This window comes from Megalopta genalis, chromosome 16 (genome assembly GCF_051020955.1).
Source record: "Megalopta genalis isolate 19385.01 chromosome 16, iyMegGena1_principal, whole genome shotgun sequence".
Classification (NCBI taxonomy): Eukaryota; Metazoa; Arthropoda; class Insecta; order Hymenoptera; family Halictidae; genus Megalopta; species Megalopta genalis.
The window spans coordinates 6,777,604-6,794,684 of NC_135028.1; the positions used below are offsets into that span (position 1 = coordinate 6,777,604).

Genomic DNA, 17,081 nt, shown 5'->3' on the forward strand with positions numbered 1-17,081 from the left:
TCCGTGCAAGAGATGAAATGTACGTCGAATCAGCCGCTCTCTCTCGACGAACCTTATCATTCACCCAGAAGATAAAGGACTCCCGCCCAGGACTCGTTGTTAGTCGCAAGACGCCGAGAGTTTCTCGGGTGTCTTTGAGCGGTCTCTATTCCTTTCGCCCGGAACGTGTTCCCTTTCCGTCATTTACCTGCTCAGCCGCGTTCAACGTTAAACATTCTTCAGAATTTCAAAGCGCACTATTGCACACCGTATTACTACATTCCGCGGAAGCTACTGCACCGGCTACGGACGCGTCTCTCAGCCGTGAATAACGACGACCGAGCGATAAACGCGGCCCTCGCTCTCAATCGACTATCCTCGAATCCGTGGAAAGCCGCGGCTTTGTCCGTGCATCGTAAGAGAAACAACGATGCGCACGGTGCTCATCGTTATGGTAATAATTAGGCTGCGAGAGGTCGGGCATTTCGATCGGTAATTGACCGCGCGAGACTCGGCGAAGCGTGCCGCGCCACGCGCTGACGTTTCTATCGAGACCTTAACCCTTTCGGTGCCGAACGAGCGTAGATCGTTGCTCGCGACACCCGCGAAAAGTGCCGAACGACGCGGTGCATCGTCGCCTAATTTGTTCGGGATGCGTCGGTGCGCGCATTGGTAATTTAGGTACGTCGATGCTGGATAAATTATTCGATGCTTTGTAACGATACTAGGATTTTTTTTCAGCGACGTTGACCTTTTTTCTACTGCTACAATTCGATTGTTTTGCAGGCGATTTTTCCGATTATCAGTGATTTTTTTGAAGTGTAATATTTACAACGATTGATTAATATTGATTGATTGTCAATATTATATTGAATATAGTACATTGATATATCAATATTATATTGAATATATTATATTGATATATCAATATTATACTGAATATATTATATTGATATATTAATATTATATTGAATATATTATATTGAATATATCATATTGATATATCAATATTATACTGAATATATTAAATTGATATATCAATATTATACTGAATATATTATATTGATATATCAATATTACATTGAATATATTATGTTGCTATATCAATATTATTTTTAATATATTATGTTGCTACATCAATATTATATTGAATATATTATATTGATATATCAATATTATATTGAATATATTATGTTGCTATATCAATATTATATTGAATATATTATACTGATATATCAATATTATATTGAATATATTATATTGATATGTCAATATTATATTGAATATATTATACTGATATATCAATATTAATATTGATTGATTAATATTTAAAGCGATTGAAAGTGCAATATTTATACTTCGTACTGAATGACATCCACATGAAGCTACGATCGAACGACGATGCTATTTATTTGCAACTAATATTTCTAAACAGAGAATTGATTTTGCTATTTTTCATATATGTTTCATATTTATGTTATTCGTACAGTTTTCGACGAACATTTAAACCACAATTGGCGTTACTTTATTCTCCCTTTATTTCGTAATATGTTGCTTTTTGTAAATTTTGCAAATGTCATTCTTACTTTGGTTTTACAAATACGACGATATTTTCGCTCGGCACCGAAAGGGTTAATATTACGCTCTTGGACGGGTGAACGAACGTTTCTGCTTCGATATCGTACTCGTAAATTACGGGATCGTCCTAATCACGTTTCAGAGATAACGTTCAACGCTCGAACGACGGATCTTTCTGATAAAAATGTGACCGACTGAGCTTGGAATTATTTATACGCGAATTTATCAATTCGTTTCAACGTGCTCTTTGACGTATTAATATATATGTATTAATATATATTATATATAATATTATAAAATTATTGAATATATAATAATAATATATTATAATAATATATAATAATTATATAATAATAATATATAATTTCTGATTTTTTATTTCGAGCCATTTCAAGACAATTATTTTGATAATCTTTTTTATTTAAGCATATGCTTTAATAGATACATTATTATTAATAATATTATTACAATAATAATAATATATAATTTCTTATGTTTTATTTCAAGACATTCCAAGCAATTGTTTTTATAATCTTCTTTATTCAATTTCAATAAACAAGATTTTTAATAGAAATTTTTCTTTAATAGAAATTTCGAGATCAAGAAGTTGACAGAAAAAGTTCACAAAAGTTCAAGGTTGTATTATAAACCCCGACGAAACACGTGAAATTTTAAATTGATTTTAATTTAACTATTGGCATATCTTGATCCACAGTTCGAGCGTTAATTGTTAAATGCGAGAAAACACCGCGGTAAAATTTTTCGTTCCCGCACAATTCCCGCAAACGATTAATTATTGAACCTATCCTTTCCTCGTACGATTGTCCTCTATTCTTAGATCGTCGATCAAATTGCATAAATTAAAATTTATGTTTCCGTTTCCAGCAGCAGCTTGCAATGTAACAACGAGTAAAGAAAACGCGATCTATTAAAAACATCGACGTCGTTCGTTTCGCCAAAATTTCGCCTAAAAAAGCGAAATTTCATCGCTCCGCCATCGAAACGCCGAATGGACCTAAACGATGCCGAACAATAAACAAAAATGATCCTATCAGCAAGGTGATCAAGACCAAAGAAGTGCCGAGCAAGGCAAATTACGCGAACAAAATCGCAGCGATCGCCTCGCGAACTCGGCCGAAACGCGCGCGATCCTTCGCGCGACAATTTAACCACGGCACAGAGCAACGAATCAAACGAAATGGAAGGAATCGCCTGGGCGAGGCATCGATAAAAAGCAAAAGGACATTGAAAATCGTACGAACGTCCGCGGTTTGAACGCGCGATATTGTCGGCGGCTGCTCGCGGCCGCGCGTTTGCGCGCGACAACGTTAAACGATTCTGCGATTTCCGCTTCTGCGCCGCCGACTAAACAAATGAAAAACCGGCGAAACACGAATCGCCGAACGCGAAAAGCAAGCGAAGTTTCCGGGAGCGCGAAAAATACTGAAAAAAACGGGGAATAACCGCGGCGCGTCGCGGTCAGCTGTGTTCGGCGAGCGCGAGAAGAGAAGTTCGGCGATCCACGAGCTCTGGGCGCCGATGAAGGCGGCGCGATTGCGCTGGGAGTTGTCCGAGCATCTCGCGGAATCGTCTTCCGACTTCGGATCGGTCCTAAACGGCGGAACTTTGCTCCCGGGAGGCCCGGAAGGAGCGTCGAAGCGCGTCGAAAAATCGCCGCGAACTCGCGGAGAACCGTGCGTGCACCGCGTGCGCGGGCGCACACATGTACGCACTCTCGTGCACACACATTATACGCTCCGCGAACGATCCCTAGAAACCGATAGATTCGGGCGTGGACGCGATCTGGCCGAGATTCCGAGCGTTTCCGACGCGAAGCTCGGCGATCCGATCGTCCACGATGATTACGGATCCGCTTCGCCGCGACGCCGACGGACACGGAAACGTCCTATCTTCGAAATACAAACGGAGACCACATCTAGAAACGTTCCTGTACAATATAGTATAGGAAACGATCGGGTTAGGCGGAGGGTCCGGGAGGGGGGAGGGTTCCGGAGGGAAGGTCGCGCGAATCGTCGACGAGAAGCGCCGTCTTGGACGCGGCGCGCGAGCGATGTATTCACGTGCAGCGACGACGATCGCAGATTTCAACAAAATTTGGAGAATCCAGGATGTCCAGATGACGTCTGAATCATCGATAAACCCGGCCCGGCTCGATATCCGGCAGCGTATCGCTTCTCGTCGCGCGTTCGAGTTTTGATCGCTTCGCGGTCGCGAGCTCGCGTCGCCGGCCATTTCCTCGATCCCGCGAAGGATCATCGATTCCGAGGAGGATACATGGATCCCTACACATCCTTGGACCCCCGCGCACACACCCGACACACAGACACGCGCATCCGAGGCGTCCTCGTCCCTGGGAGACCGCGACATCCGTCCGCATCGCCGCAGTCTTCGCCCGAAGTGCGCCTCGCCGGCCGTCGAGGCTCGCCTCGCTCCCCCCTCCGCCACGCCCTGAGGCCCAATCCGCCGGTTTTTCGGCGCGGATGGCTTCGGCGGATGCCAGGGCGCGTGCTCGCGCTCGATCGCGATCATAATCCTTCGATTATTGCGATTCCCCGCGGGAGAGGCGAGGCGGCCGAAAACGATCGGCCGCCGTTCGTTCGCCGGATCTTCTTTTTATCTTATTTATCTACCTTCCCGCGGCTCGCGGACGCGCGGGGACGCGCCGGAAATCCCTCGGCGGATCGATCGGCCGTTTTCCGGCTCGGAACGCACGCAACGGCGCGCACACGCTCGCGATCGCGCGCGCCAGACACGCGCGAAGGTGCTATCATCGTGCACGCAGACACGCACATACACACACATACACACGTGCGCCGGTCCGGTTCAATTGTGCTCGCGTTTTCGGATACCGGGAACCGTTCCCTCGTCCTCGTCCTCGTCCTCCCCCCCGTCCTCGTCCTTGTCCTTGTTCTCGTCCATGGGCCATCCTTCTGATCTGCTTAGTGGGTCGACCGGGCTCCGGCGCCGCTTCTACGTGAAGAGCTCCGACAGCAGGAGCACCGCCCAGTACACCAGAATCGACAGCCCAGGCTGGATCGAGTTGGACGAGGATGACCAGAAGGAACCGGACCATCCGACCCGGGCGTTCTCGTGGCGGCTCGACGGCTGCTCCGACGCCATTAGGTCCTCCCTGGAGGACTTCCGGCAGGGCAGCTCCTCGATTTTCAGGTCGAACAGCTTCCTCTCCTGCATCCATTTGCCTTCTATCAGCATGGTCTGGAACAGAGCGCAGGAAAATATTCGCCGTTAATTGGGAATTCCGAGAGGGGATTTAACGGATATTTGTACACTGGAGAGAGATCTCGGTGGTCGGAGGTTGCAATTGAAAGCGGGGGAATTGAAGTAGGCTAAGGTGGGATTTTTGGGACGCGTGGCGCGTTTTTGGGGGAAACTTGGGCCAGTCGGTGGAAAAAAGCGGCGACCATTTCTTAGAACCGTCGCAATAAATTGTAAATATCTTTGGAAAAGATATGATTTTACTTACTATGATAAGTTACTTGTAATTTTACTATACTTTATTTTTAATAAAGCAGTCTCGGACGTTAGTTTACAGGAAGTTTTTTCATTTATTTGACCTCGGTAAGACGAAATCTAAGTTTGGTCCGAATCTTTTTGGACACCCTGTATATTGCAAAGGCTGCAATAATCGTACCGCCTCTTCGCAAATTGTCTATTTTTGTTTTCGGCGTGAGCGTCAATTAGGGAGAATTTACTGTATTCTTATTATAGTAATGTCTCTCTAATTGACGCTTAGATTGTCCACAGAAATGGACAATTTGTGGAAAAGTAGATATGATTATTACTCTATTAATAACTCTATTGGACCAAACTGGACATAACAATTGCGACAATTGTAAGATTGTAACAATAGTTTGTAACATTATATTTAAACAATTCTTTTTCCACAAAAAATGTCAATGAGAATTAATTGAAAACTATTGTTTAACAGATGCAAAAACAATTTAATTATTTGTAGCTGGAAATAACTATTTCTTTAAATATTTTTGGTGAAAATTTCATTGCAATATCATTGATGGTTCAAAAGTTATAACAGAATGTCACTGAATTTCTCGATGCAGCCTACTGTGCGCCGCGGCCGAAAGATTTAAACGGTTTTTCGTTTTGCGTTTTGCGTTTTGTTTTGTTTTTTTTTTCTTTTTTATATGGAAACGAAGATTTATGGACACCGTGGCACGCGCCGCGAATTTAACAGCCTATCCGATGAATTTGTTTAACATCCGCGGCCGTCGAGAATCTCCATTTTTATACACAATTAACGAGTGGCGCGCGGATCATCGGTTTAACTTCTTCTTTTTTCATTTTTTTTTTCAATTATCCTCGAAACAAAGCGTCTGCCATAACTCAAGCCAATCGCGGACCATTTTCATCGTTTTGACAAGTTCAGAATCGATTTTGAAGAACCGTCCGTGATAGTTTTTTTCCTTCTTTTTTTTTCGCTTTGCTTTTGTTGGCGCGAACGCCGGGAATGATTTATAGTCCGGCAGCAGAGGGTTCTTTCTGGTGTGTGTTCGAAATAATAAAAAAAAAATCCACTCCCGCCGTTTCGTTTCGAACGAAACGAGTAATGTCACCTTTGCGGCAAGTTTGTCCCTTTGGATTCGCGAGAAACGACGAAGTAGTGCGGTGGGAATATGGCGGATACGATTGTCACAATTGTTACGATGTTACAATTGTAGATACAATTGTCACAATTGTTACAATCTTACAATTGTTACAATTTTACAATTGTTGCCTTACAATTGTTACGATCTTACAATTGTTGCCTTACAATTGTTACGATCTTATAACTGTAGATACAATTGTCACAATTGTTACAATCTTACAATTGTTACAATTTTACAATTGTTGCCTTACAATTGTTACGATCTTACAATTGGTGCCTTACAATTGTTACGATCTTACAATTGTAGATACAATTGTCACAATTGTTACAATCTTACAATTGTTACAATTTTACAATTGTTGCCTTACAATTGTTACGATCTTACAATTGTTGCCTTACAATTGTTACGATCTTACAATTGTAGATACAATTGTCACAATTGTTACAATCTTACAATTGTTACAATTTTACAATTGTTGCCTTACAATTGTTACGATCTTACAATTGTTGCCTTACAATTGTTACGATCTTACAATTGTAGATACAATTGTCACAATTGTTACAATCTTACAATTGTTACAATTTTACAATTGTTGCCTTACAATTGTTACGATCTTACAATTGTTGCCTTACAATTGTTACGATCTTACAATTGTAGATACAATTGTCACAATTGTTACAACCTTACAATTGTTACAATTTTACAATTGTTGCCTTACAATTGTTACGATCTTACAATTGTTGCCTTACAATTGTTACGATCTTACAATTGTAGATACTATTGTCACAATTGTTACAATCTTACAATTGTTACAATTTTACAATTGTTGCCTTACAATTGTTACGATCTTACAATTGTTGCCTTACAATTGTTACGATCTTACAATTGTAGATACAATTGTCACAGTTGTATCTAAAAATGTTCTCCGAGGCACCGTTAACGAGTTATCAACGAAAAACAGTGACCACTAAGAATCGAGTACGGCCGACGCGAGGCGGCCCAGCCAACCAGCGCGCGAAGCCCGGTTCCGCTCATTGGCTCGGTCGCCTCGCGCCAGCCGAGCTCGCCTCTCATTGGTCACCGTTTTTCGTTAATAACTCGTTAACGGTGCCTCGGAGAACATTTTTGTAAAGGAAAAAGTTGCTTCGAATGATCCGAGGAACCCGATACGATAATTTTAATTTAAGCTACTGTTAACTAACGAGAAATATTGCCTCCTAATGTTAAAATAGAAAGCGAAGGAAAAAGTTAGTTAGGTTCGTCGGGACATCGCGAGGAAAAGAAGCATATTTTTTGGCGTCGAATGTAGCGTTCGAAATGTTCAACTTTAAATTGTCGTATCTGATACAATTTACGATCATTTTTATTAATATTTCCACTCTCGAGGGTAATGGACATTTAAAAGCGATAAAAATTAGGTTTTTGTCATAAAAGTCACTAAAATCTTCCCCGTGCGCCGTGCGAACGAGCTTTCCTTGAAATCGTCGACTCTGTTCGTTTCGCTCGGTTCGTTTCGGTTTTTATTTTGCGCTTGGAAAAATTGTCACGGTCGGCCAGCTTATCTTCGCGATGGCCCGCCCGGGCTATTTTAAATAAAAAATGTCACCGCGGAATTCGGAGCACGTCGATGGCGTAAGGGAGTCGCGAAAACGCTCGGGCTCCGTGATAAGAAATTCGAGCAACGTATTCCCGATCTTTTTGCAATTGTTGTTTATCAGTCGCTCTGTCGCACAGTTCTGTATGTATGTGTATGTGTTTGCGTGCGTTCGATTTCGTCGGTCGAAATCATTTTTCTCGTTTAACGTGTCTAAAATGTATCTGCTAGGTAATAATGGTAAATAAAGCTGATTATAAACGAATAGATAATTAGTTGAAAACTATTATCAAAAAATGTTATTTGTATTATTCAGTCGATTGGATATTTATTTATTATAGTATTTGACTTAGTGGGAACGTTTTAAGCATTAAATAATTGTTATTTATTTAGTAATTTATTTAAGAGTTATTGAAAAATGTGCGAATGAAACTGAAGACAATCGAAAACAATATGAAGATGATGAACAATTGTGTGTTACTAAATAACAAAGTATACTGGTACAGTGTTGCTCAGATATTTGTTATATTTAATATTTAATTTTATGGTATTTAATTTTTAATTTTGTAATATTTATTTTCAATTTTATAACATTTATTTTTCATTTTAAATTATTTATTTTCAATTTTAGAATATTTAATTTTAATTTTATAATATTTGATATTTATTTTTATAATATTTAGTATTTGATTTTATAATATTTATTTTCAATTTCAGAATATTTAACTTTAATTTTAGAATATTTAATTTTAACTTTATAATATTTATTTTTAATTTTAGAATATTTAATTTTTGATTTTATAATATTTAACTTCGATTTTATATTTAATTTCAATTTTATGATATTTATTTTCAATTTTACAATATTTAGTATCTAATTTTAATCATGTTTGTTACATTTTCAGCGATGCTCACACTTAAAAAATCGTATCTCGGCCATTTTATTGGATTTAACGCAGCGCAGCGGCGTCGCGCCGCTAAAGAATATTTCGTTACATTTCCGGCGGGCGTCTTAACAGAGGAAAAATTCGACGTGGTCCGCGTCGCCGAATCGAAATTGATCCCCGAATCGAGGCGAGGAAAAATATAGATACAAGATATATATAGTAGACGTAAGTATATCTTACCTTCGACTGGAAATCGGAATTCGAGGAGAAATCTTCGTGTTCGTCCTCGCCCTCGTCCTCGTCGCCCATGAAAGGAAAAGCGCCGGCGTCCTCCATGTTGCCGGTTCTGAAGTTCTCGGCGAAATATTCCCCTGTAACAGCGTCGTAGTACCGAACACTCCGGCAAAAATGTATATCGAAACGGAGGGGGATCGAGAATGCATTCGGAATTGTTGCTTCTCGCGGCGCGCGATTTCATTATATCGAACACGTCGGAAATTCGGCACGGTTTAACCTTAAAAGGATTCCTCGGCCATGGAAAAGCTAGTTTTCCGGCGCTTCCTTGCGATTGTATATTTTCGAAGTGCGCGTCGAATGAATTGGGAAAGTGTTTTCGAACGGTTTAACGCGAGATAAAGAAGCACCGAGTTTGCTCGAAATGAAAATATTATTATTAATATTAATATTATTATAATATAATAATACTATGATTATAATATAATATTAATATTAATATATAATATAATAATTAATATAATAATATAATATTAATATAATATTATAATTAATATATAATATAATATAATATAATATTAATAATATAATAATAAAATAATAATAATATAATAATAATATTATATTAATATTATATATATTCATATATAATAATTAATATTAATATATAATATTAATATTATCGATCCTTTTTTTCCTTTCAACGTTGATTTTTCTGCAAATCAATTATCAAATATCGGTTCAATTTTCTAAATGTATTGGTGGCAGCTTAAAAAGCATTTTTGAAGCTTGAAAGGTTAAGCTGTAAATGAAAAAGATAAAATGAAAACTGATTGTTTATCAATCTACGCGTAACAAAATTCATCGGTGCAAATTAATCAACAACAACATTGTGTAACAACGATCTGTAACACGTTTTGACATTTAATTGAAATTTTATTTCTGTGAAAACTGTGAAATAGAACGCTCCGATATACGCATATCAAATTTTTACGTCTTCCACTGTAATAATAACAAATGGCATCCGCCGGTAAAAACAGTGAAATTGAAACGAAGTGATGGACCAATCATTTACGCCGCCGATGGACTTTAATGGATCAACGATTTACGCTTCGCGACTCTGTTACATATCGTTTACACAGGGTGTCCCAAAATTATTATGTAAGCGAGAGATGTATTCGTCGGATCATTTGGAGCAACTTTTTCCTTTGCGAAAATGCGATCCGAGGCTTCGTTTACGAGTTATTAGCGAAAAACGTGGACCAATCGGAGAGCGAGCGCGGCCGGCGCGCCATCCTGCGACCAATGCCGCGACGCGCCGGCCGTCCGGCGCAGCGGCGGGGGTCACGAGGGCGTGGCGTCAGCCGCACGCGATCTCTCGTTGGTAATTGTTTTTCGCTGATAACTCGCGAACGAAGGCTCGGAGAAAATTTTTGCAAAGGAAAAAGTTGCTTCAAATAATCTCAGGAACCTATTATTTCTCGCTTGTACAATAATTTTGGGACGGACTATATTTTCGCGGGGTTTCGCACCAATTTATCAACAATTGTATACCTCAAATATACCTTCATCGCAAAATATCTGTCAAACTATTAATTTTCCGACGTAAGTAGATCGATACTTTTTGATACAAAATATCAAGCTGCACCAACTGACGTATAAAAAGTATACGATTCTAATTTAAAAAACTGATGGCGACCTCGATGCCTCCGAAATGTCTCGAACCGGATACAAATGATTACCGCCATATTATAGATCTCCTAAAACTGAACAATTTCTGTTGAAAAAGTTTTTCGATATCTCCAAAAATAACCGAGATATTTAGGTAGCCTTTTTTTAAAGCTGGGACACGCTGTATCGACGAAACGATGTTTCGAATGGAATTGACTGCGCATCAAACGGCAAAAGTGAAGACACGTCGGCGAAGATAAGTCGACTGAAGTGAGCACGCGCGCGTTCGATACGATCAGAAATCCGGGTTTCTTTGGCTCCGTCGACCGGAAACACCGAACGGCGGAAGACGGCGTTCGCGATGTTGTTTGCGAAAGAGTGGCAGGTCGCGCGGAAATTTCAGCCCCCGGATGTTCCCGTAACAATGGGGCAAGAAAGTTTAACGGGTGGCCGGGACGCAAAGGAGACGGGACAAACGGGGGAGCCCGGTGTAAGCAGAACAACCCACTTGGATTTCGTGCAATCTCGAGAGCCTCGTTCCTTTCGAGGTCCGCGCTGTTGATCTTCTGCGATGCGTTATTGCTCTCCAGGAAGCAAGTGAGCTTCTCCAGGGCGAGCCGCAGGTTCGTGTTCTTCGTCTCGTTCCTCATACCCCACATCCATGCCAGTTTGCAGTCGCACATCAGTTCATTGCCTGGAATCATAAAGACGGCGTTTCGTTAGTTATGTGCCGGGTTTTGCAGTTATCGATGCTGTGGTGATTATAATGATTATGGAAATTACTAGGCAATAGTTTACTGCAAATCACACATTTCGGGTCATTGTAGGAAGTTAGAGAATTTTATTTGAGTTATGTTAAGTCGTATGAAAACGATTACTTTGTCGATATAATTACGTTTTGTGAATGCAAATAGGATTAAGAGGAGGTGATAGATCAGCGTAAATTATTTAAATATATTGTATTTAATTATATCAAATATTATATATAATATAGTATAATATAGTATAGCATAGTATAGTATAATATAGTATAGTATAGTATAATATAATATAACATTATAATATAATATAATATAATATAATATAATATAATATAATATAATATAATATAATATAATATAATATAATATAATATAATATAATATAATATAATATAATATAATATAATATAATATAATATAATATAATATAATATAATATAATATAATATAATATAATATAATATAATATAATATAATATAATATAATATAATACAATATAATATAATATAATATAATATAATATAATATAACATAATATAATATAATATAATATAAAATATATAGAATATAAATTTATATATACATACAATTCGATCAAAATGATATCGGACTGTCTAATCTTATATAAAATCAAAATTTTCTGCGACGATTATATCACATAAATTGCTAAGGTAAACGAAAACAATAAATTATAATTAATCGTCAACATCTTCGCGTTTCATTCAAACAAAATAATTCTCAGAAATATAGTTAACGAAACATGTGTATACCCTGTGTATCTATTTTTTCGTTACCTAATCGTATCGCAATGAAAAAATTTCACGGACGAACGTTGCAGAGAGATTATGCACGGTACTTGGTTAAAGTAACACCGTTGGAATTCGGTGTTTCGCGATGATATCTTCTGCTACATATCTACCGAATTCCTCGGATGCTAATTCCAGAGATAATAGTTTAAGGCATTTAAATTCTATTCTCGAATATACATGCCTAAGAAAGCACAGAGAGAGAGAAACGGGGAATGTCTACGAGGGTGCAGCGAAGGGGTGGAGCAGGGTTTCGTAAACAGGGGAAGAAACAGGGGCAGTTTTTACTGAATTGAAAATTAGAGAGGGCCGTTCCACCGTGGACCGAGTTCATTAACTGTGCGGAGGAACGCGGGACTATTTATTATTAATCCTACGGAGAGAGGGAAGGCGACACATCAACCGGGGGGTTGTTCTAATTTTCAGGGTGTGTTATCATTAAATATAGACGCGCGAAGTAACCGACGGTGTGAATTTTTCATAGTTGGCCACGGAATCAACTTGGAAAACAGCAGATTAATTTTCTGTTATTATTCATGGCTGTATGCTAATTTCGACGCGGACATTTTTCACGTAATTTCTGGCTACATTTTGAAACGGTATTAGACACCGGAAAATTTCCTGAGGTGAAGCAAAATGAAGGAAAATAATAGTTTTAATTATTTCTATATTTTTAATTTAATAATATTTATTGTACAATATAATTTCCGTCGTTACTTGTAAAACCGTTTGCCAGCGTGATGGAAATTTTTAAACGCCATGTTTGTGATATACAGGGCGTCCCGAAATTATTGTACAAGCGAAAAATGTGTTCCTGAGATCATTTGAAGCAACTTTTTCCTTTGCAAAAACTTTCTCCGAGGCATCGTTCACGAGTTATCAGCGAAAAACAGTGACCGACGAGAGATCGCGTGCGGCTGACGCCACGCCCTCGCGACCTCCGCCGCGGCGCCCTAGCGACGCGCCGGCCGCGCTCGCTCTCCGATTGGTCCATGTTTTTCGTTAATAACTCGTAAACGAAGCCTCGTAGAACATTTTCGCTGAGGAAAAAGTTGCTTCAAATGACCTCAGGAATCTATTATTTCTTGCTAATACAATAATTTTTGGATAATATAAATGAGAAGAATATAAAGAATAAAAGAATATAAAAAATATAAAGGACATAAAAAACATAAAAAACATAAAGAGACATAAAATAAAATAAAAATAAAAATAATTAAGTATAAACATTCGTACTCTTTCTGGATCATATTAAAAACATCATCGCATATAGCAAACACATTTCGTTAATTATTTCCCATCACCTTTCGTTCCTCATTAAGAATAATTATTCGAATATAATTAAACAATCCCGAGGGATGAATCAATAACGAAGAAAATAATACAATTCCAACTTAATTCGTGTAATCGATGGAAAATACTCGTTCGTACATGTAACCACCATTTTGTGGTGTTACACAAACATGTGTTCACTTATGCGTTTCTATAATAAATGCTTAAAACTCGGAGAGTGCACCGGCAAGGTAAAAGGGTTAAGCATACCTTCAGGGAACAAAAAAAGGCGTAAATCGCGACCACGTCGCGTACGAACTACGAACAGCCGGCGTTCCGATTGAAAGTCGCCGATGCCGCAAAATCGCGGCGCGAAGTCTTCGATTTTAAGGTACGATAGTGCGTTCAATTACAGGTTAATTCTGGTCCGTGGGAGCCGGCGACTTCGCGCGCGGCCCTTTTCAACGGCGCCGGCGAATTTTGCGAACGTCCGCGGAAAACTCCGTCCGGTTTTGCTTTTCCACCGGCTAAAACCAACGGCGCCGCGGCCGGTAAAATCTCTCATGGTTTTTAGCGCGACTTTCTTCCCCGTCCACCATAGGAACATTCCTCCATTCCCCGAGCTTTCGTAACAAGCTGAACGTCAAGAAAAAATTAATTGCAATCTCGAGCAGCCGTTTCGTTCGCGCAGAGACCGACTGAGCACCGACTGAACTCGCGATTTCTTGCTGGAATTTTTCGAAACAACACGGAGATACTGAATTACCGCGAGACGATTTATTGTTTCGAGGATGCTTGACGGTCGCAGTTGCCATTTTATTAACGTATCGGATAGGGTAATTTCATTCTAACTCGCGGCCGGTTCGCGAAATTACGCTTTAAAGAATTTTTAAATATAACCTGTTTATATAAATATATAATATTTATATATAATATATGCAGTATAATATATATTTTATATATATTATTTATTATATTATTATGTATATTTTATATAAATATTGTTTTCTATACTTTTATATTCAACAGGTTATATATTTAATATATATTATATGAACTATTATAGTATATTACAATATATTAATATACATATATATATATATATATATATATATATATATATGATATATACTATAATATTATAGTCATATAGTATTATATTATTATAGTTTATTATATAACAAACTATTACAGTATATGACTGCAATATACTATTACTTATAATTATATATTATAGTTTATTATATATATTATTTATATTATAATTACATATACTATATTATATAATAATGTATATAATATATAGTTTATATAACATACATTAAATATAAAAATATATAAAACAATATTTACACTATTACTAATACATAGTATATTACTATATATTAATATATATATTTTATAAACTATTATAGTATATTACTATACATATATACATAGTATATTAAATATAATATATAATATATTACTGTGTATTAATATAATATATATTATATATACTATAATATTATAGTCATGTACTATATGACTGCAATATACTATTACTTATAATTATATATTATAGTTTATTATATAAACTATATTATATAAATTATTATATATATATTACTTATGTTATAATTATATATATTATTATATTACAATGATATATATAATATACAGTTTATATAACATACACATATATTAAATATACGGAAGAAGACCCCATATAATAACATCAATTTTGTCCGTCTAATAGAGAAATCCAATCCGACTCGGCGAAGAGTTTGAAGGGCTTTCCGGCTGAATAATTCAGTGACATGGTCGATGGGCTGTCGCGATGGTCACGCTTGGTCCAGGTTGCCCTGCTGTGACCATTTTAATTAATTGTTTAATAATGTATTCCGTGGCGCAAGGGCCGACACGCCGCCGCCTTCCGCCGTATCCCGTGTCCCTCGCGACTCTCAGAAATTCATGCGATTGCGGCGTGTCCTCGCAACGACCGCATATCCCTACCGAACACGATGTGGGCAAAGCCCCGCATGAGACCGGCTTTCCGAGTTTTCTCATGTTTCCATGGCTTCCGAGGCCGCGCGCGAGCTTCTTTCCGCCTCTCGTTTCTCGACTTTCGCGCTGCCCCTTTTCCCGGCTTAAAGTTCGCGGCGAGACATATATTATATGTATATTATTTATTGTATTATCGTGTATATTATATATAAATATTGTTTTATATATTTTTATATTTAACAGGTTATATATTTAATATATATTATATGAACTATTATAGTATATTAATAATAATATATTAATATATAATATATCATGTTATAATATATTAATATATTAATATTATATTATATTATAAAAAATCAGTTGCTTTAAATGACCTGAGGAACCCGCCACTTTCGGATTGCGAGACATTTTTGGGACACCCTGTATATATTAATAATAATATATAGTATATTAAAATAATAATATATAGGCCATAGAACGGGCGATCTGTCGCCTTTCGATTTTTCCGAGGTTGCTTTCATTAACGCTGTTTTTGTCGATATTTCATTATTTTATACCGATATTTCGTCTTAGAAAATTTGCCGAATTAATTTCGCGATTATTGTCAGCGAAAACCGGATAGAACACAGGGAAGAATTATTTAACATTCCGCGTGTAATTAAGTATTTTCGACACAATGTTTCGGGTCATTCGAAAGAGGATGCTTCGTTCTACCAGAATCTATTTTTCGTTTCCTTTTTTTTCGTTCGAGTTAATTTATATTAATTTCCAAATCATTAAAATGGAACGTCGAGTTGAGAAAAACGAGCATTCTCGACGCCTCCTTTTTTGCTTTCAATCGATCGTTCCGCTTTAATCAATTTTGCAAAGGTTTAATTTTCAATAAAAATTAACAACTGATTAATTAATTAATTAATTTAATTTTCTGTTATTGGTGACACAATTTCTTTCCAACGACCGACGAGATTTTTCGATATTTCTCGTTGATAGAAATCAGTCTGGTCTCGACTCGAAAAATCCATCCAACCGAAAAAATAATGTTAAAAACAGAAATTGTTAGAGGACACTTTTGCGAGAAACAGCGCCTCGAATGTTTCCGCTGTATCGTTCCGATCGGGGGCAACGTGCCGATTTTCCCTCGGATCCACCTGCGATCGTAAATCCCGGATTTCCGGCGTGCGACGTATCTGTCGGGTAACGGTTGCCCGCCGAATTAATATTGGGCAACTGGATCAAGACGGAAGAGCAGTGCTCGCACTTAATGACCGACGATATCTTAACCCGTTCGCGCAGATAACAAGCTGAACTTGCGGTGCATTATCGAAGGGAAAGCGCGGAGGAGAACGAGTTGAACTAGTGCATGTGTCGTGATCGCTTTGTCTCTGAGATTAGACAGTTTCATCAATTTTATTTATTTATTTATTTACTAATAATAGCCCAATGAATTTCCATCAAAATTAATTCATCAATAATAACTATTCCATATTATATTATCAATATTACATTCGATATTATTATATTATTATATAATATAATATAATATACTATTCGAAATTACTATATTATTATATAATATAACATATTATTCGATATTACTATATTATTATATAATATAATATATTATTCGATATTATTATATTATTATATAATATATTATACA

General features: G+C 37.5%; 1 protein-coding gene across 2 annotated transcripts in view; it reads right to left on the reverse strand.

Annotated features, from left to right (window-relative positions):
* Window positions 1-1,095: 1,095 nt before the first annotated feature.
* Window positions 1,096-17,081, reverse strand: part of Con (leucine rich repeat protein connectin) — a 618,546-nt gene continuing 602,560 nt past the window's right edge. For both annotated transcript variants that reach the window (XM_076526778.1, XM_076526779.1), the window contains 3 exons: window positions 11,098-11,283; window positions 8,925-9,055; window positions 1,096-4,794 (listed from right to left, as the gene is read on the reverse strand). In XM_076526778.1, coding sequence (XP_076382893.1) covers window positions 4,549-4,794; window positions 8,925-9,055; window positions 11,098-11,283 — 563 coding nt within the window. In that variant the 3' untranslated portion in view covers window positions 1,096-4,548. The remainder of the gene's footprint in view (window positions 4,795-8,924; window positions 9,056-11,097; window positions 11,284-17,081) is intronic.